The 20,405-nt window shown below is 34.7% G+C and overlaps 1 protein-coding gene across 3 annotated transcripts in view; it reads left to right on the top strand.

Moving 5' to 3' along the window:
* Positions 1 to 20,405, top strand: part of NALCN (sodium leak channel, non-selective) — a 277,480-nt gene that overhangs the window by 156,344 nt on the left and 100,731 nt on the right. For 2 of the 3 annotated variants that reach the window (XM_039849048.1, XM_039849051.1), the window contains exons 14-15: positions 4,764 to 4,901; positions 18,039 to 18,113. In XM_039849048.1, coding sequence (XP_039704982.1) covers positions 4,764 to 4,901; positions 18,039 to 18,113 — 213 coding nt within the window. The remainder of the gene's footprint in view (positions 1 to 4,763; positions 4,902 to 18,038; positions 18,114 to 20,405) is intronic. The other variant, XM_039849049.1, reaches the window with a different exon arrangement.

The following is a 20,405-nucleotide window of genomic DNA, read 5'->3' as shown; positions in this document are numbered from 1 at the left end:
AGGTTGGAATTTATTCCAAACAATAGGTAAAATGTGTGAGAATATGGGAGCTATTCAAGGTGGAACAAAGCATATATTTCTTTTCCCAATAAGACATGTGAAAATCAGAAAATAGCAGAAACCAAACAAACCTTAAAAATCGTATAAGAAAAGGATGGTTCAAATAAACTATTAAATTAAGCCAGATTCAAAGCAGTTAGTGGAAAATAAGAAAGAGGACTCCATTTAACCTTGAACATTTACTTTCTAGTACTATACATGTTGTAGTATTGGTATACTGCGGGAGAAATGTTATCTTAGAAAGATACAGGGCAAAACTGAACAATATTTTCATAATCAATATATCGACTATCAATCTGTTGATTATCAACATACTGACAAGCTTGGAAGACCCAACTGGGACTGAAAAACTAAAGGTGAATATTGTTGATCTTGAGGATATTAAGTGAATGCATGACCAAAGATGGAAGTGAGAGAAAAGGAAGGTAGTAGGATGAGCAGCAATGCTGACCCCTTCGTCTTATACAGAGAGATGGGAAGTAATTCTATTAGAGTTAGGTGGAACAAGAAATAGGAATTTATGTACAAAATGTGGGGGTGGTCAAGAGAAGTGGGAAGTGATGTTACCTGAACTAAATCTTCACATATTATAGCAGAAGTCTATGTCTAAAGTAGATAAGTCAAGGAATATTGAATAGGGGTATGGATAGCACCACCAGAAATGAAAACACAAATGTTTAAAAATGGTGGCGTCTGGGAAGTGGGACTGAGATATTTAGGCATATGGCTGTTGTTTACTATTCATTAAGAAACCCATCATCAGGTTTCTTTACTACGTAATATTTTAATTACGTCATATTGCCATGATTAAAATTTTAAAAACTAATCCAAAGAATGAGCTTAACAAGAAATGAGCAGAAACTATAAGAAGTCTTTGTTTGAAATCATGAAAAAAGACAATAATTGGAATGATATGCCTTTCTTCTAGATTGGAGGATAAACTGAGAATAGTATCAATTTTTTCTTAAATTATTGTGATCTCATTGTGTAAAATAAGAGGATGTTTAGGAAAATTTAATATAAAAATAAATAATAGAATTCTGAGAACAAATAGTTATGAGGAGGGGCTAGTAACCTTACCAGTTATTAAAATGTACAATTTTATGCAATTTGGAAATGAAATTGATAGAAAAGAATAGAAAGTCTGGAGATATAACTGAAAGCATATGACCATTTAATATATAAAAGGGATATTTCAATTTAATAAAGAAAAGATAGATTTTTCAATTAAATTGTACTGAATTAACTAATCACCTAAAAAAAATAAGATTAGTTTCTCTCTTATTTCTTATACCAAAATAAATTCCAAATTTAAACTGATTTGAATAGTGATTTCTGGTTCAACATGTTAAACATAATGAAATAAAGAAACAGTAAAACTCTGCATAAAAGTATGGGTACTTTTTTTCTAATCTTACAATGAGAAAAGTCTTTTTAAACAAAATAAAAACACCTTAAATAAAAGGAATGGCAAATTAGGTCACTTAGAAATTTAAAATATGTGTTTGCAAAAATACTTTAAATGGATAAGAAAAAAATACATTAAATACAATGGAATATTACTCAGCCATTTAAAAAAATGAAATCCTACCATTCGCAATGACATGGATGGACCTGGAGGTTATTGTGCTGAGTGAAATAAGTCAGTCAGAGAAAGATAAATACCATGTGATTTCACTTATATGCAGAATTTAAGAAACAAAAAGAACAAACTAATCAAAAACAGACTCACAAATATAGAGGACAGTCTGGTGACCACCAGAGGGAAGGGGGGTTGAAGGGTTGAGAGAACAAGACGAAAGGTTAAAGAAGTACAAATTAGTAGTTGATAGATCGTCACAGGGATGGGGAGCATTAATGCAGTTAGCATTAATGCAATGGCTAGGTGGAGAAGAAGAGGAGAGAAAGAACGATGAGAGGATCAATTTATAAACTACATAAACGTCTAACCAATGTACTGTATACTTGAAACTAATAATAAAATAAAATTTAAACATATATATGTATATGACAGATACAAGATTAGTTTTCTCAATTTATAAAGAGGGGAAAAGTTCACAGGATGGGAAAATGTCATAACAAAGGAAAAAGTAGTTAAAAAAAAAAAAGAAACAGCTTCCTCTAGGCCTTTGTTTATCGCTTTCTTCTCCACCATTTAGATCCTACTCATCATCATCATGAAAGTCAACTTCTATCATTTTCCCAAGCCTATCTTGACTTACCTAAGAGGAATACCTCGGTCCTTCTAAAGCTTCTTGGCGGCTTTACTATATTTCTCTTATATGCCATATTTTTCATATTTTCTTTTCTTAGAGCTGGTCATGTTCAGTTTTTTTCTTCGACTCTTGATTATAAATTTCTTAAGAGAACAAACTGTGTCTTCCTCATCTCAATCCTCAACACATCCAACCTTCAGTAACACTAATAATCCTGTTTGAATAAATAAACTAAGCAGATTCTTCAAGTAACACAGATCTTGCAGATAATATAAGTCAGAAAGTGTCCTTGATTCACAACCTCAAACTATCACTTGGGTTTAAATTTCTGGATAAAATCTCAGCAAAACTGATAAGGCACCCTTCATGCAGGACATAAATCAATTTTCAGCCTATAATAGAAGTATTTCATGGCACTACCTTCCATTGGTAAGCAGCTATAAACACACCAGTCACATTGTAACAGAAAGTTTTGCTCTCAAATATAATTTACAGCATTTCACAATATGAACTTTCAGGAGGCTAAGCTCTGCAGATATGAGATTTTTTTTTTTTCTTCTGAGACTCTGAAAAGAGTAGAAGATAACCCTAATGTTCTTGCCCACACTGCTTATCTCACAGCAACAGGTTACAGTCCCATAGCACCTCATTCCTGAGTGTTTAGTGAATGCATAATAGCTTGAGTGTTCATGAAAGCTAATGCAGTAGATGAAAACAAATTAAATTGGTTTGTGCCCAAGGCAGCTGAAAGGTACACCTAAATTTTTAGTCTTTAAGTACCAAAATAAATCTATTGGGCTTAATCACAAGCTTTTTTGTTACTTTTGGAGAAAGAAATTCATGTCCAGTGAAATTCCTTTTATACTGGTAGGTGTTTTGACTCTTTCCATATTGTTGTTGAGCCTTTAGGATGCACACAGTTTCACATTGGTGACATCTCCATTGAAGAAAATGTAGCAGTCTGTGTGTGTGTGTGTGTGTGTGTGTGTGTATGTGTGTGTGTTTTATGTGAGTCATCTTTGGAACTTTTGTTCCTTGCCTTTGGAGGTAATAAATATTCAACAGAAAAAAAATACAGGGAAAAAATAATTGCCCTCAATGATAGGTCCTGGCACACCTACGAAGTTAAATGATGTGTTGAAAATTCTCTGAAGCATTTTCATGATGAGTTAAAGCTAATATTTTCTTAAGCACCCTGGCAAGGGAAGTATTATTTTGTCCTTGGTGATGCTGAGTTCAAGTGTCAATAGCAATGTATTTCATACTTTTATAAACACTTTGTAGGATAATGAGATTATAGAAAAATTAACTCAAGAAGGAATAGTAGATTCAAGACTTCATTGAACACAGGAAGCAATACTTGGAGAAGTACTTACTTTAGAGTCATAATGCCTGAGTAATACTTCTATTAATACCACAAATTAATAGAGTGATTTGGGGCTAATCACCTATCATCCTTAAGCCTCATTTTCCTTGTCTTCAAAAGCAAAGAGTCAGATTAGATTATTTTTCAGATCCCTTTTGGCTCTAAGATCCTAATCAGTGTAACAGAGCTTTTATCTTGGGCTCAGTCCATCTTTGTATTGTACTGGACTTTATTTCTTAAAATCCCAATACCTGAGAATTCAATTTAATGTACTAAGACCTGAAGACATTTTTTAAAAGTTGCTAGATTCCAATTGTCAATTTCCCCTAGACAGCGTCATAAATTCTCATTAAGGAACATTTATTGACCACTAAGGTATATAGAATACATAAGTCAGAGAGGCATATATAATCTTATAATTAATAAGAAAAACATGTAAGAATAGAACTAACCAAAGATCTTTGCCGAGCTTGGCTGGCTTTTGTTGGAATGCTCTATATTTTTTAGTTTTGGCTTCATCCATGGTCTTGACTCTGTGCCTTGAAAATAAAAGAATTATGAAAAATGTATTTGTCTTTATTAAGTTGCTCAGCATGGCAATATCATCTAAAAATATTTATTTTTTAATGAGTCTAATGTTTTCAATATAACAAATTTGATAGATGAGTACTATATAAGTAAAATTAAGGTTATTATTATCATATGCCTTTAGACAATTAAATGTCATTCATTATAAAAATAAGTTGTGCTTAGCAGGAAAAAAGTACAGTAATCTGTTGGAAATGTTAAATAGTTAGCTTACTTAGAGGCGGAAGAAAAAGGCAAATAAGCAAAGGTCCTGAATTTTTTTTCTAATTTGCTCAAAAATATTTACTACTGACAAGGCTAATTTTAATTCAGAGCAATTATTTTCATTTTCCATACTGAATAGTCAAATATCAGGCTTTTAGGATCTTTAGTTCTCAGCTCTTTCACGTCTGTTGAATTAAGCCTATTCTTCCCTAATCAATCGGAGAAAAATCAATAATATTGAAATCGAAGTCCTCAAAACCATGTACTAATTTTAAATTGCATGCAAGCCTTAAGCTAGTGTTTAATGCCTTCATCATTTTCCTCTGTAGGCATTTATGTCCATGTTCCAGATCCTTACCCAGGAAGGATGGGTAGACGTAATGGACCAAACTCTAAATGCTGTGGGACACATGTGGGCACCTGTGGTTGCCATCTACTTCATTCTTTATCATCTCTTTGCCACTCTGGTGAGTTTAGCACTTTTTTTCAATTATATCTCAGAATTCATAATGGGATGAGCATCAGCAGATTTTTGGCCTATTTGCAATTCCAGAATGAAAGTCACAGTACCAATGTAGAGTAGTCTGGTTAGATGAGGTCGCTTCCTTCTAAATTTATATGAATCAAAGAACTCCTTGAAGAACTAGATTTCAGATAAGAGTAAGACGTCGTCTTCCTAAGGTACAGATGTGTTTGCATGAGGGTAAAACAAGACGAAACAAAATAGAAATCTCACATTTGCATACTGATTTAACTATCTGTAGGCATTCACACCCTAGATGATCTAAGGATCAAACCAGACGACATTATTTTTTTAATCATGTAGAGACGCCGTCTTCAGTTTTGCTTTATCCTCTTCTCGTCTGTATTTAAACTGAAGATAGAAACTGGAGACCTCAGAGTGCAGTCAATTAATTAGAAATCAGCTCAGTGTTTTTGTGTTATGTGTGACTGAAAGAAACACATGGGGGGGGAATAATAAAACACATAGCTGCAAGTATTGTAAAAGCACAATAAAAACTAAAAAATTGACAGTCACACGGACTTTTCAATGTATTTCTATTAAAAAGAAAGGAAAAAAACATGAAATGTAGCCTGTGACATCATAAGGGATGTAATTCTCAGATTTTTCTAATGTCAAATGTGCATCTCTATGTAATAAATTTGTGCACATTTAAGAAGCAAACTTAAGCTCTACTCTTATGTTAAAAGTTCCAAGTTAAAGACCCAAAATATTACCCTTTATTGGGAACACATGAAATAAAAACAACTGCTACTCTTATTGAGAGGCAAAATGTTTTATAGTTTTATTCCTAATATGAGAAACAACTGAGTTAGGTGATATTCCCACTTTACAGATGATGAAACTGAGACTCAGAGGAGTTGAGTAATTTGCCCAAAGTCATATAGAGTGTGACAATGTCATCCAGAACATTCCCAGGTCTGCCTGGTCTCAAAGCCTGTGGTCTTGCAACTGCTTATGGCTGCTTCCCTAGACTATGAAGCTTACTGTTACTGAAAATGTCTGCATCAAATCAAACCCCTGTGCAAGGGTCACTAAAATAAAACAAATTACATTTGAGCTCTAATGTTCCTTCCGATTCTAAATATTTATGAATCAAATAAGTACTTGAGAAACTAGATGTTAAATTAGAGGTTGCATTTGCTTTAGGCAAAAGCCTTCAAAACTAAGACATGTGCATCAAAAAGGATATTGAGATACATTGTTTCATGGTGTAAAGTCTTGGGTTCAAATGGTAGAATCACAAAGAAATAGTTTTGGCATTTTTTATATGGGTGACTAAAAATATTCATAAAAGGAAAGAACATGGAGTAGTGGGAATGGAGGCGTGGCTTCCAGAGCCAAATCTGACTATGCTGGTGTTTATAGGACACTTGGCCCTGAGGTCTTTGCATCCTCCCTTCTGGAACCTTTAAATCTGTGTCTGTCATTCATTCATTCATCATTCATTCACTCACTAACTCGCTCATGAATTTAACTAATGTTTATTAGGCACCTACTCTGTGTTTAAGTTCCTTTAAAAACTATGAAATAGCTTGGAGAATATTGATCATGGGTTAAATGCAGGATAGATATGATTGAAATCATGGATGTATGGGAATAATCTAATTGTTTTTCTATTAAAAACAATGTAATTGTTCGCTATCCTCATTGCAGATTTTTTATGCTTGGATATAGCCTTGATCCTTAAGTTGGAGATTCACATGTTATGAAAGCAGAAAGAAAAACTATCTAGCCTAGTAAATTATTTAGAAACATGATTTTTTTTCAAGTGAACTTCTACAGGGATTGCTAATTTAGTGAACTAGTATATTAAATCTGGTACGCAGACTTCTTGGGCAGTCTAAACTTTCCTTGTTGAACCAAAAACATGGCAATGATTGTGGAACACCAGAGAATGTCCAGGGATTCCTGAGGTTCACCTGAGTGAGCCCTTAGGAATCCACAGAGCGCAACTTGAAAACCCATATCTAATTTCATCCCTTCATACTACTGATTTAAGTATATGCTCAAAATACTTAGGATAATTTTTATTGTGATTTTCAAAAAGTAGTTTTTAAAATTTGAGAATTGAAATGTCAATGAGAGCAATCTGGTAAATATGGTAGAGTACAAGAGTGTGAACTTGGAGTTCGAAATCCAGATTCAGGTTGTAGCTCCAATGGCCACTAGATGTGTGACTTTGGAATAACTAGACAACTTCCCTGATGTCTATATCTGAAATCGAGGATAATAATGCCCCACACCTAGTGCCCATGTTTGCCTTCTCCGTGCGAATTGAGCTTGTATGTTTGAGGGCGTGTTTAGCCATGAAATAAGGATGATCATAGCTATCACCAACACTGATGGTGTGTGCATTTAAAGCTGTATATTAATAAATGCTAAATGTTATGTTAGTTCAGATGTTTTTTAATTTATGGGTGTAAAGTATTGTTGATCAGTTCGAAGTATCATTCATGATTCTTCTTGGATCAAGTTCCTCTCCCCCTTCTTCTCCTTTCTCTACACTTCTTCTCCAGACAGTGACTGACGAATTTGATATGAATCCATCTTCCAGTTTTAATCATATTTCACTAAATTTAACATACTCCCAACTATAATGACTCTTATTTTTGTGTAACATTAACAAACAAACAAAAAAATCAACAACTATACACATAGATGATAAGGTGCATCCCAATTTCAGAGTTGTTAAAATGTGAAAGTAAATGTACATGTTAAAATCAATGCGATATAGTAGTTTCCCATACACATATATGTATCTATTAAAAATATATAGTGTTTTAATTTAAGGCGATCATCTACAAACACTTTATGCCATTAATTTTTAACATTAATCTTAATTTTTTGGTTTGAGAAGCACTGCTCCAGTGCAGATGACCATCCCTGGGACACATGTCTGGAATGTACTTTTCTCTCATTTTTATGACCTCACACCACGCTGAGGCCAACTTATATTTGATCATGTGTTTCCCTTTTTACAAATCAATAGTTGCTGCAATTTTCAGAATAAATGGTATCAGACTCTACATATATGCTCAGTTGTTTTTCACCAAATATTGTTTTGAAATATTTTTATCTTAATATACACATAAAACTCATTAGGTCATTAGTATACATAATCATGAATCTATGAAATATGACTGAATATGCCATATTTGTTTATCAGTTCCTTTTCTAGTGGATATTTAGGTTGTTTTCCAATGTTTTACTCTTAAAATGTTACAACTAATATGTTTGTACATTGTGTCCACTTGTGTGAGAGTTTCTCTAGGATGTATCCAGGAGCCTGGATACTGGTCAAATGTAGCACCCACATTCCTGATCTGGTCCACAGGCTTTATTTATATAGCCTGTGAGCTAGGGCTGGTTTGTGCATTTTTAAATGATTGTGTAAGATGTTGCCTCTTGGCCCTCAAAACCTAAAATATTTACCGTCTGAACCTTTCATTTATGGGCTGCTGCTCTGTAGGCCAGCAGCACTAATTTATCCTCCCAAGTACGGTGGTTGAGAATCTCTGTGTTCTTATAGTCTTATCTATGGTTGATATTGTTATACTTTTAAGATTTTAACAATATTATGAGTTGAATGGTGGTATCACTTTGCCTTAACTTGCATTTTTGCATTTTCATAATTACTAATAAATTAGGGAGTACTTCTTTATATGTTTATTGGCCATCTTCTTTGTGACTCGCCCGATCATATGCTTTACCTATTTTTCTAAAGTCTAGTTTGTCTTTTTAAAATTCATTTGTTAAAGTGATACATATATTCTGGATATTAATCCCTAGACTACTACATAAACGTCTTCTCTTAGGCAGTATTTTGTTATTCAATTTGCCTGTGATATCTTGTCACATTATATTTTGACATGGTCAAAACTATCAGTTTTTCACTTATATGGTCAATATTTATTTTGGACTCATGCATAGAAATTCTTTCTCACCCTGAAGTAATAAAAATATTCTCTATCTTCTAATTGTTTTAAATTTTTGCCTTACATCTCAATTTACTGTTCATATATGCTATGAGTTAGATGGAATACACTGTTTAAATAAAACTCAAACTGATTTTCCTCAATCACATTTATGTGAAATTTTTAAAACTTTGAGATATTTAGTTGATTTTTCTGATATGAACCTAAAGCAAAAGAAAGGTCAACTGTTCAGATTTTTAAATTTATACATCTCTTTAATGAGAACTAATTACTCTAGTTAAGGAGAACGCTCCTTAAACCTGAGAGTGTTACTTCTCTTCTACCCAAAATATCTGGAGACTGAAGTCACTTCCCCAGATCACTGGAGATTTTACTTAAAGCATGATCAGCAATTGTTTTTCCTTTCTTGTTTATCCTCAGACTGACCGTCACTATAATGGGCTCTATTAAGTTAGCTCAATTTAATTCAGCACCATTTTACTGAATCTCAACTACTATGTGTAAAGTACTAACCTACATCCCAAACAGAGTGGGAAGGAGCTTAATCTCTGTCCTACAATTAGACAGAAATAGGACTAGAAAACACAAACAAACAAAGCAACAAACAGATAAAACCTGTGATTCAAGGCCCAATGGTACAACTGTTAAGAGAGCTATGAGTGTATGCTATCACTTGCTGTGTGATCAGCGCACACGTAATAAACATCTGCTTCCCAGTCTTTGCAGCTCGATGATATTTGAAATAGTATTTAAAATATTGGCAGTAAAGCAAGCCAGAGATAGTTTGTGGACCAACTTATAAATATGTGCGTGGAAGTAATAAGCTTGTTAAAAAAAACGGAACATTTATAAGTTAAACAAGCTTATTCCATAAGCTTGTTTTTAGACTTGAACTTACCTTAAAATGAGCATTTTTGTTAAATTATATGTTTCTTTTTATAAAATACTACAAAGCATTTTCACCTAAATGGAAAAAAAATCCCCATAAATATACAAACTCTGATTGTTTTTTTATCCATGCTGGCCAGTGGTGCCACACAACCTGGTGAGTTCCTGATTTAGTCTTCTCAGGGACAGGCAGGTGCCAAGCAGCAAGAAAAAAGAAAAGAAAAATGTTTCATTGCAGTTTGTTCTGTAATAAAAAAAGGCAGGCCCCCTGAGGGCACCAATTTGTCAGCTCACAATGAAAATCAAGTTTAAGTGTACAGCAAATGCATATTCATAACCATTATCTATTATCCCTTTAAAATACCCTTCTCACCGACAGGTATGTGTTCTGTATTTCTGTCCTGACTGATTGCAATTTGCGGAATGCTTGCAAAATTCATCTTTTCCCCCACTTTTGCCAATGAGTTGGGGGTTAAGGACTATGAAAGATTTAACCAGTTGAAAGATTTTATTTTTTCTGTGTTTTTCCTTTTGTTATTATTTCAAAAGAAAGCCCTGTGACATGAATACTGAAAATGAGAAAATGTAATTAAGTGTTCATTGTGGATAATCTTTTTGTTACCTTTGAAGTACTTAAATTAACACAGCAATCTCTTGATTTTTACTTCTGTAGTGACAGCTTTGTGAGACTAGTCATATTTTGCTTACAAAAATGGGCATTCCAAAGTGTAAATTAAATAATTCGATTTTATAGAATTCATTTAAAGTGCATCTGTGTGACTATTTCCCATTTTACATTGCTCTGATTACATTTGACTTTTTGTTGACCTATATAAAAATGAAATTGTTTACAACTACAGCTTGCAAGGAGGCTTAGGATAGTGTGATTATAAATGGTTAGAAGTAAAAGAAAAGCACAAGATTGTGTGGTGTTGACCAGAGTCTTGCTGTGTTTCTATTGTATACTTGGAAATAATTTTTTTAAAATAGAAATTATTAATAAAGTTTTTAGTAGAGAAAGAAATAAGATTAAAGTTGATATTTCAGCTAGAGGGTTATCTTTAAGCTTTATAAAAAAGGAAAATAGTAAAAGTAAACTTTAGAAAAGAAATGAAAATGAAAAGGGAAAGATGTGTAAGGTGAGGGTGTGACTATATGCAGAGTTAGAGAATGCAAATGATATGCAGGTATGGAGACAGAAATTATCAACCAAGGAAACCCATTCTAAAATGGTAAGGCCACCTTCTTATAAAAACAAACCATAACTTTCAGCGATCTTAATCATGATAACCTATAAGTAAGTTGTAGAGAATGAGAACCCTACTGTGTTGTAAAGAATGGTCATTTCACAACAGAATTGGAGGAAACCATGTTACTGAGGAATATAATTGCTTCTGTAGTTCACTGAATTTTGCTGAAATATATTGTGAGTAAAGGAAAGAAAATAAGTTTTAACTGCCTGTCATTAAATGTATAAAACTTAAAATATGGTGAGTACCTAGTGAACCCTTGGCTCAAGTGAATCTGGCTTTTTCAGGACCACATAAGGGGAGGGAGGAATAGTTAGTCATAAGGATTTATAGTAGCTGAACACCTATTATTGAACCTTGAAAAGGATGCTTTGAAGTCCACTAACTAGAAGGTCAACATTCCACCAATATGTTGCTATGTTATTCATAAAATCCTAAGGAGACTTGCCAGGCTTCCAGAGACCTGGTATGTGGCATTTTCCATACTGAATGCATTGTCAATGCTAAAAATATCTTGAGAATGGGCATTATAACCTGAGGAAAATAAAAAATTAGATACCTGGAAATTTTTAATAGTTATTCTCCACTTTTTTATTGACATCGGCGATTCATCATGTTTCAACATTGATCATAAAATAAGGAAGTGAATGTATTACATCAGTTGTATATTACATGATATAACATACTGGTGTTGCATATTCATATAATGGAATGTTATAAACCTGTTAAAAGTGGCAAGTAGCCAATGCATGAAAATATATATGAATTTCTTTTTTTAAAACATTACACGAATGAAATACTATTGTGTTGAAAGTATATACCACACATGCTTTTAAAAAGCTCAAGAGGAAATAAAGGAATATATCATTAATTTTTATTCTCCTGAAATTACATCATTAAAAAAATAGTGATATAGTATTCCATGCCATATTATAAATTTAAATATTATATAAATCTAAATATTAAAAAATAAAGCAGAGTAGGTTGGTTGCATAATTTAGAACTGGCAAAGTATAAAAGTTAAGTGTTTCATGCAAATGATGAAGCTCTTTGATTCAAAATGGCAAGTCCCTGTAAAAATTCTTTATTATCATAATAACATTTTAATATAAATCTGTGAATCACATTTAATGACTATGGGAAATCTTTTGGCACAGCACATGTGGCACTTGGAGTAGGTAAACATTGACTGAAAATAAGATTCAGACGTCAGTGTAATGGGTTCAAATTATTAATGAGCCTTACCTCAGCTTTCTATAATAACAGAACAAACAAATGAAAAAAAAAAAAACACAGAGAATTGAGGAATGTTCTTGCTTTCAGGGAAAAGATTTGTCCCCCACGCCCATGACTTTCAAGACCATGTATTGGAAAGTGGCGAACACCCAAGTCAGCCTGTGCCCTCAGTCCAATTCCACACAGCACTGGGTTTGTGGGAAAATGATATGTCTCATTGACAGTGTAAATTAAAAATGATGGAAACCAAGCTGCTACCCTCCCTTCATTTCAATTTCTTTATCACAGTGGTTATTGCCAACTTATTAGAGTCTGAGAAAAGAACTACAAAGTAATTCTCACCTCTTCATGATAAGCTACAGACCAACCCTGCCTCTCCTGCATCTTTTATTTCCATTCCAAAGAGACGGTCAAAACCAGACTTTAGTCACCTCAGTGCCCTACACTTAGGAACATGGAGACAAAGATCAAGCTAAAAGTCCATGTCCAAACAGTTTCAGGAGGAAACTCAAGATCCACATATATTTTTAAATACAGTTTCTGTTTTTGTCATCATGTTGTCCTGTTAACTTAGCAGTGATGCCTAAACATTCAAAGGTATTTGAATGAACTTCGGTTTGACATGATTTAAAAAGTTTAAACGTCCCCTTATATTGTTCTTAAATTTGTTGCCAAAACCCCTCCCAAGGGCTTATCTTAATTCTAGAAGCCCAGGGCGTTCTAACCGCAAAGCCCCTTCAGCATTTTTCCTAATAAAGCCAAAGCTTTTCCATTTTGAGCCTTTACTCCTCTTTACTATGAAAATCAATTTTTTATCTGTATGAAAAGGAAAAAATGCAGCTGGCATCCTACATCTATCTGTCATTCTGCTGTGAGGGTAAATTTTTTTCTCTTTTCTCTAAGAAAAATATATAAAATGTACTTTTTTAAAAAAGTTAACAAAATGTTATATATTTAATAACCTTTTATCAAACTTCATTTTACACTATCTAGTTACCTTTTCAATTATCTAGTTCAAAATAACTACATGCATTTAAAAAACATCTGAAAGGAAAAATTTAACAGAGAAGAAATTAATGTCATTACTTTATGGTTATTACAACCTCCTTTGGTGGAACTTGGGCTAACTGCCCACTCCCATCTAACCTCTCCAGCCTCCCCCAGCCTTCTCCCTGGCAGCTATGCTCTGGCTGTACTTAACTGCTCACCAAGTCCCTCATTAGCCGCATGCTTTTAAAGTTCTGTCTTCACTCATGCCATCTAGGAAGATTTTTCTGACAATTCCCTTCCTGCTGAAATCATACTTCTCCTTGGTATCTTGATAGCTTGGTAGCACATGGTTAGAATCAGTCTCTCACAATCAAAAGATGAACACAGACCCATGTGCCCAGATCAACTGTCAGATATCTAAATGCTTAGATGGTACAGAACTAAGTGTGTGATACTCTGACTGGGTTTAGTTTCTGGTTGTCTGTCTTCACACTTGTGCAGCCCCCCTCCAAACCCTCACTCCAATTTTGTGTTAACATTCCTGCTTTCTGAGAGAAAGCAACATTTTCTGGGCTGGTAGAGCATGAAAGAGGCAAAAAGCTCTGGAGAGAAGCAGGGAGGCAAAGTGTGTTTTGGTGTAAGGGTGGTGTGCCACGCGCAGTGGCAGCAGCAGTATTGATACCAACGTGGGTGTGTTTTCACATTCAAGATTTGTCTTGTACTCACTTCTTGTCTGAACTTGAGGGGGAGATAGCCTTGCTGGGTTACCCACACATACAAGGAGGCAGCCTGAACAGAGTTGGGGAGCTGCCTGAAAGGTTTTGGTAGAGAGAGGGCCTAAAAGATCCTCCAAGAACAAGTCTCCCGTACTTCTTACCTGGAATGATAGAATTTCCAAACTTCCCAGGGAGTTGCAAGCCAGTGTGTAGGAACAACACTACTAGAGGAACAACAACCCAAGCCGGAGACCAGCTGGAGTAGAGGGACAAAAAGATGTGTCCACATCCTAACTCCACAACTTGTGATTGTGACCTTATTTGGAAAAAGGGTCTTTGCAGATGTAGTTGAATTAAGGATCTTGAGACGAGATTATCCTGGATTATCCAAGTGGGACCTAAATCCACGTAAAAAAAGTATTCCTCTAAGAGATCAATAAGGACAAGACAGGGAGAAAGAGAAGGCTATGTGAAGGCAAAGACAGACACAGAGATTGGAGTGATGCCACCACAAGCCAAGGAAACCTGGGGCCACTAGAAGCTGGAAGAGGCAAGAAAGGATCCTGGAAACTTAGGAGGGAGCTTGATTTGGGACTTCTGGCCTCCAGAACTATCATAGAATACATTTCTGTTGTTTTAAGCCACTAAGCTTGTCAATTTGTTACGGCAGCCTGAGGAAACTAACACAGAAGGTGTCACTGAGAATCAGATGTTAGCAGGTGTTGCAAGAACTGAGGTGGTGACTAATTGAGCAGGAAGAAAGCCCTGAGCCCCTCAAAAAGGGCCATCACTACTCCTGATGGGTGACAGAGGACCAGTCACATAGCCATAGTGGACGAGATACCAATGACAATCACATCCTTGACTTTAAACCAGACCTAAAAAGAAAAAAAGAGCTGTTCAAACGTAACTGACTAAATTGGATTGGTAAAGCAAGATTCAATTTTTAGACATCAATACAAATGGGGGCTTTATGGACTAGATTAAGTTTGTAGGAAGGTCTAGAAAATTGTTTTAGTTTTCCATACCTAAGTTTATGTCTTTATAGTTTCAAATAGGCTACACCATACACTAGTGTTGTTGGGGAAGGGTTAATTGAAAAATATGGTAGCTGCAGTGTCTTGAGCTATTGTTATTATATTGTACAAATGAGAGCACTAAAACTCTCAGGGGGCTAGTGGTTGCCACGTAGCCTGTGATTGGCAGAGCCTGTGATTGGCTAACAGAGGGCTGAGTGATTGGCTAACCGAGGGCTGAGAAACCACAGTACTCTTTTCTACCAGGTGGCCAACTTACATCCGCTTATTTCGATAGTGAACTTCATGGTGGTGAGTGAAATATTGTGTTTATGTTCCTGACCAGGCAGTGTCTGCCACATCAGTGGAGTCCGATCAACTGCTTGTCGAATTTAATCGAATAATCTAACCTCACTGTCCTTAAGTAACCTGCCATCTGTCTGGTATTGGGAAAATAATTAAAAATAAAATCTCCTGCCAACCCGGAAAACCTCTCCACCAAGGTAGACAAGAAAGAAAATGATTTTACTCTCAAATAAGCACTAAGCCAGACTGCAGCCGGCATCATGGGTAACCCACTAAGAGATCACAGAGACAGAAAGCACATCCCCACATTCCATCCATGTTCTCAAGATGAAAACAACTCTTCCTCAAGTAAAAAGACTCAACAGCACCGTTTGCTGAATATAATTTCCCCTAAATTCACCTGGTAATTGGGGTGACCATCTGTGGTAGCTAATTGCCTTTATCTAAAGGAAAAATAAAACTCATATTTCCATGACAAGTAGGTAGTTCTGCAACGTGGAGCCAGGTGGCTAAGTTATACTCCTACCTCCCATGGAAAAGGGGAGACAGGATGCTATTTCTGGGTTGTAAAACAGATGAGGCTTATTTAGAGCTTTCAAAAAGATTTATATAAATCTCAAAGGGACAGAGAAAGAATTTTAAAGGACAAGTTTTCTAAGGAAATACTCTAAGAAAAAGGAGGAGAAGAGTTGTTTCCCCTTTTTTCATCAAAGAACATTATTAATTTATTTTTTAGATTTTTTTTTTGTTTGTCCTTTTACTGAGAAGATAGAAAAAGTAGTTAAATTAAGACAGAGCAGTGCCCGTTCAAGTGCCTGTGAGTGGTAGAAGTGGTGTGTTTCAGCTCCTATTCACAGAGGAGACCTTCGCATAGACATCTCTGAACCAGGGGTAAGGTTGCCAGGGTAGGTCGACGATTCCTCTGATGTTACTTTTGATGATAACATCACGATCAACATCAAAGTCACAAGAAGGGAACTAAACTTGGAGTGAACTAGAAAATGTTCTGTTTAGAATGTCTGGTTTAGAGCAAGCCTAAGTATATTGTGCCTAGATGCCCATGGTGTGGCAGACATGGTGACATCAGTAAAAATCTGTATCATCTTTAAGTTCTGGTAGGATCCCAAAGGACATAGCTATAAAAAGGAAGGGTACTGGCACTTGTTCCACACCAAGCATATCCTGTAAAATTTAATATTTGAAGGCTTTTATTTCCTCCCTTATTATATACTCGTTAAACTTGGAAAAGAGCTGGCCATTAACTTCTGCATAATAATCTCTCTGGTATTTAAAAGTCATAACTAAATTGCCTCAACTTTCTTACCTTCTTGTTTAACTAATACTAATGAATGGATATAATTTGTTAAAAGAGAATTTGAAAAAAAGAACAAATTAGGAATGAAAAATATTATCAAATGCATGTGGAATTTTGAGAATTCAAAGTTGAAAAGAGACTAGAAATTAAAATATTCTTAAATTCTACATTTTTATTGTTTTCTTTCTTTTACTTTATTTATGCGTTCCAAAAGAAGCATATGCCTTTTTTTTTTTTAATTTGAGAAATATGGTAAAACACAAAGAAAATGGAAAAATCCATTTTTCACAAAGGCAGACACCATTAACATTTCTAAAGAACCTTCTATCTCTGTTATTCCTTTTTGTACATGGTTGCACTTCTACCACACATGCTCTTATTTAATATTGTAATGTAAGCATTTTCTCAATACTAATTAAAATTCATGAGTGCATTAGTTATCTATTGCTATATAACAAATTATGAGCAACTTAAGAGCTTACACTACAATAAGTATTTATTATCTCATGCGGTTTCTATGAGTCAGGAATCTGGGACCGGTTTAGCTGGTGTTTCTAATTCAGAGTGTCTGATGAGTTTCCAGCCAAGATGTTGGCTGGGGCTGCAGTCCCTTGAAGGCTTTACTGGGGTTGGAGGATCCATTTATAAGATGAGTCACTTACATAGCTGTTGGCAGGAGGCCTCAGTTCATTACTACATGGGCTTCTCCATAGGACCCCTTGAGCGTCTTCATGACATGGCACCTGGCTTCACCAGAGTTGGTGGTCCAAGAGAGAGCATGTTGAAAGCCACAATGCCTCTTATCATCTAACCTCTTAAGTCACACACGATCATTTTTGTAACCTGTTGGTTACTCAGTCTAGCCATAGTCATCATGGCAGGGGACTCACGAGAGTGTGAAGACCAGGGACTCACAAAAGTGTGAACACCAGAGGAACTTCCAAAAGACTAGCTATCACAATGAGAATTTTTGATGGCTGAATGAATTTTAGTATAGAGCTCTCTATAACTGAATTAACTATTTATATAAGGTTAGATATTAGTTCCAATATTTCATTATTACGAATAACTATCAAGCACTTTTGTATATAAAACTTTCTATCAGTACTTCAGATTATTTTCTTTGGATATGGTTTCAGAAGTGGGATCACTGAGTTATAAAAAAACTTTGTTAATTTCTATTTTAAATTGGCTTCATAAGCAAATTAACATTTTGTTGTTTATTTCAGTTAACATATGCATTTCCTTCAATGTATTTGTGATAAGTATCTTAAAATACCTATACAGTGATTCACAACTACATGTTTATTTTTCACTAAATGCATTCTATATGCTGTATATTTTAGGTAGATATTTTATATCTATATATAATATTTTGATACTTACAGCATGTGGGTTTTTTCATTGTTATTTAACCGTTTTATAGATCCTCCTGAGTTTGTTTGTTGCTGTTATTTTGGACAACTTAGAACTTGATGAAGATCTAAAGAAGCTTAAACAAGTAAGTAATGTATGGGGGATTCTTTAAAAGATATGCTTACAGGTAATAATAATAAAGCAGTTCAAGCTTCAAAGTAAAAAGATTTTTTAATAAATTAGGGCAGTTAAGTTGGCAAAATATTTTTTTGTTTAACTTTTATCTATTATTAGCAAAGGAAATATTCTATCACACCATAATTATCCTGGAAATATTTTTATACTATTATTATGAGTAAAGGTAAGATTGACATAGTATAATAAATTGGAATGGGAGACTATTCTCCTTCTGCCATTAAATGAAGGTTGTCTGGAAATGAAATGCCTCTGGGCCAGCTTGCCATTTTGCATAATTATATGTAATACTCTCGATCATCATCATAAAAATATTAAACATCAATTTGCCTGACCTCTAGATACTAAAAGATAATTTAGTCTGGTTTCCCATGGTGATTATAAGAAATGGAGTAGAATAAATGGTCAACTGAGTGCCCAGATATGTACGAAAGCAGATTGGATGTTATGGCGATGATAATTGTATCCAAAAAAATGAAAATGAAAATGTGAGAAGGTTGTTTACTGATGACAGAAAGATTACAGATATGATCAACCATTCTCATAGTTTCTGTTACATGGAGGATACTTGGCTTGAATATTTGGCTCTATCAAAGAGTATCTACTTTTCGAGAGGTAGAGTTGGTGGGAAACAAGGACACTGGTTAAGATATTCTTGGATCAACCTCCCCAACACTGCAAGAAATACTGGGAACTTAACAAAGAGAACCAAGGCTCTGAAACAAATCTTATCTGGAATTCTAGGAGACAAATAATCAGCAAATTCCTTTTTATTAATACTCTTTAAAATATTTTTGCCATTATTGGACTAAAACTACATTTCTATTAAATTCATTTATTTATTTCATACTTGAACCTCATGAAATTGCTGTGAACCAAACATCATTATAGCAAGCTAAAATGTTCTGGGTTCACTTTTTTCCATTTTTGTATAAGACTATTTTTCATTAGTTTTCATTAGTTTTTAGCAATTATGTCATTCTTTTATATTCCTGGTATTCCTTATTTCCTTTGATCTTGGCCTTTGAGGTAGGGCTCATTTACATAACTTCAAGAACACACACACACACACACACACGCATGTGTGCACTTTCAACACACATCCACATAATGTTGTAGATACTTGAAACTTTAGACTGTCTTTTACAGGTTCTTTCAAGCCACCCGTTAAAATGTTACCTGAAATATTTGTTTAGTTTTCCATGTGCAGGCCCAGCCCATTAAGGATTTAAATGGGTATACTCCACTTTTCCTATTCCCAGATTCCGAATAGTATGGGGGAAATGTGAAAAAAAGGACTTGATTTTCTTAATGTTTGAAGTACAGAAAGCCCTATGTATTCCAAAGCTTTGTTCACTTCAAGCTTTTTTTTAATCTTTTACCCTTTCCACCAATAAGTCTATAGGTTCTTATAGCTACATTACAGTAACATTTGTTGAGCACTCACTCAATGCCGGGTGCTTTGTATTTTAACTTATTTAATTATCCCAACAACCATGTCATGGAGGCGTACTAATATATTCATCTTACAGATAAGGAAAGCAAGGCACAGAGAAGTTAAGTAACTTGCCTAAGGTCACACAGCTAATAAGTGGCAGAGTTAGGATTTGAATAATTTGTATCAAAAGCCCAGACTCTTAACCTCCACTATATTGAGTTTAGCTAAAGGTATATAAATGCCAAACAGGAGAAAAGCCTTATGGGCTTGCTTACTCACATTACTCTCTTATAAATAATATTTTAGGTGACAGAGACATTATATTCACAAAATAACTGTTAAAACGAGGGGCAGTTGTCTGAGGAACAGAGGTGAGTTATGCAACCCAATCATTAAAACTATTCAAAGTAGGTCTTTGTTTCCCCCTTGAAAAGCAGATGATCTAATTAGAGCCACTTGAGTTGCCACTTTTACAGACAGTCAGAGCTAAAATGCTTACTATTTACTCCACATAATGGCAAATGTTGCCCAAGGCACCTCCTCTCTTAGTGACCTTCTAGAGCAATGATCCTCCTTGGACATAGACATAATATGCCTGCAGCATATTAACATTTTAGCCAGGCCTCTAGAGGCTTTTAATCTATTTTATTGTAACTGTGGTAAAAAACAATAGTGTTAAAATATAAATGTTGATTCATAGACATTTTTCAAGAGTAGTAGAAACCAGTGTGAGTTACCTCTAAAGTGGAGAAGTTAAATATGAAACATTAAACAGAGATATTAGAAAGTCAGTTCTCACACTTG

This window comes from Pteropus medius, unplaced genomic scaffold (assembly GCF_902729225.1).
Source record: "Pteropus medius unplaced genomic scaffold, Ma_sr-lr_union100, whole genome shotgun sequence".
Lineage (NCBI taxonomy): Eukaryota > Metazoa > Chordata > Mammalia > Chiroptera > Pteropodidae > Pteropus > Pteropus medius.
The sequence above is the reverse complement of the archived record's forward strand: the minus strand, read 5'-3'. Positions and strand labels throughout refer to the sequence as shown.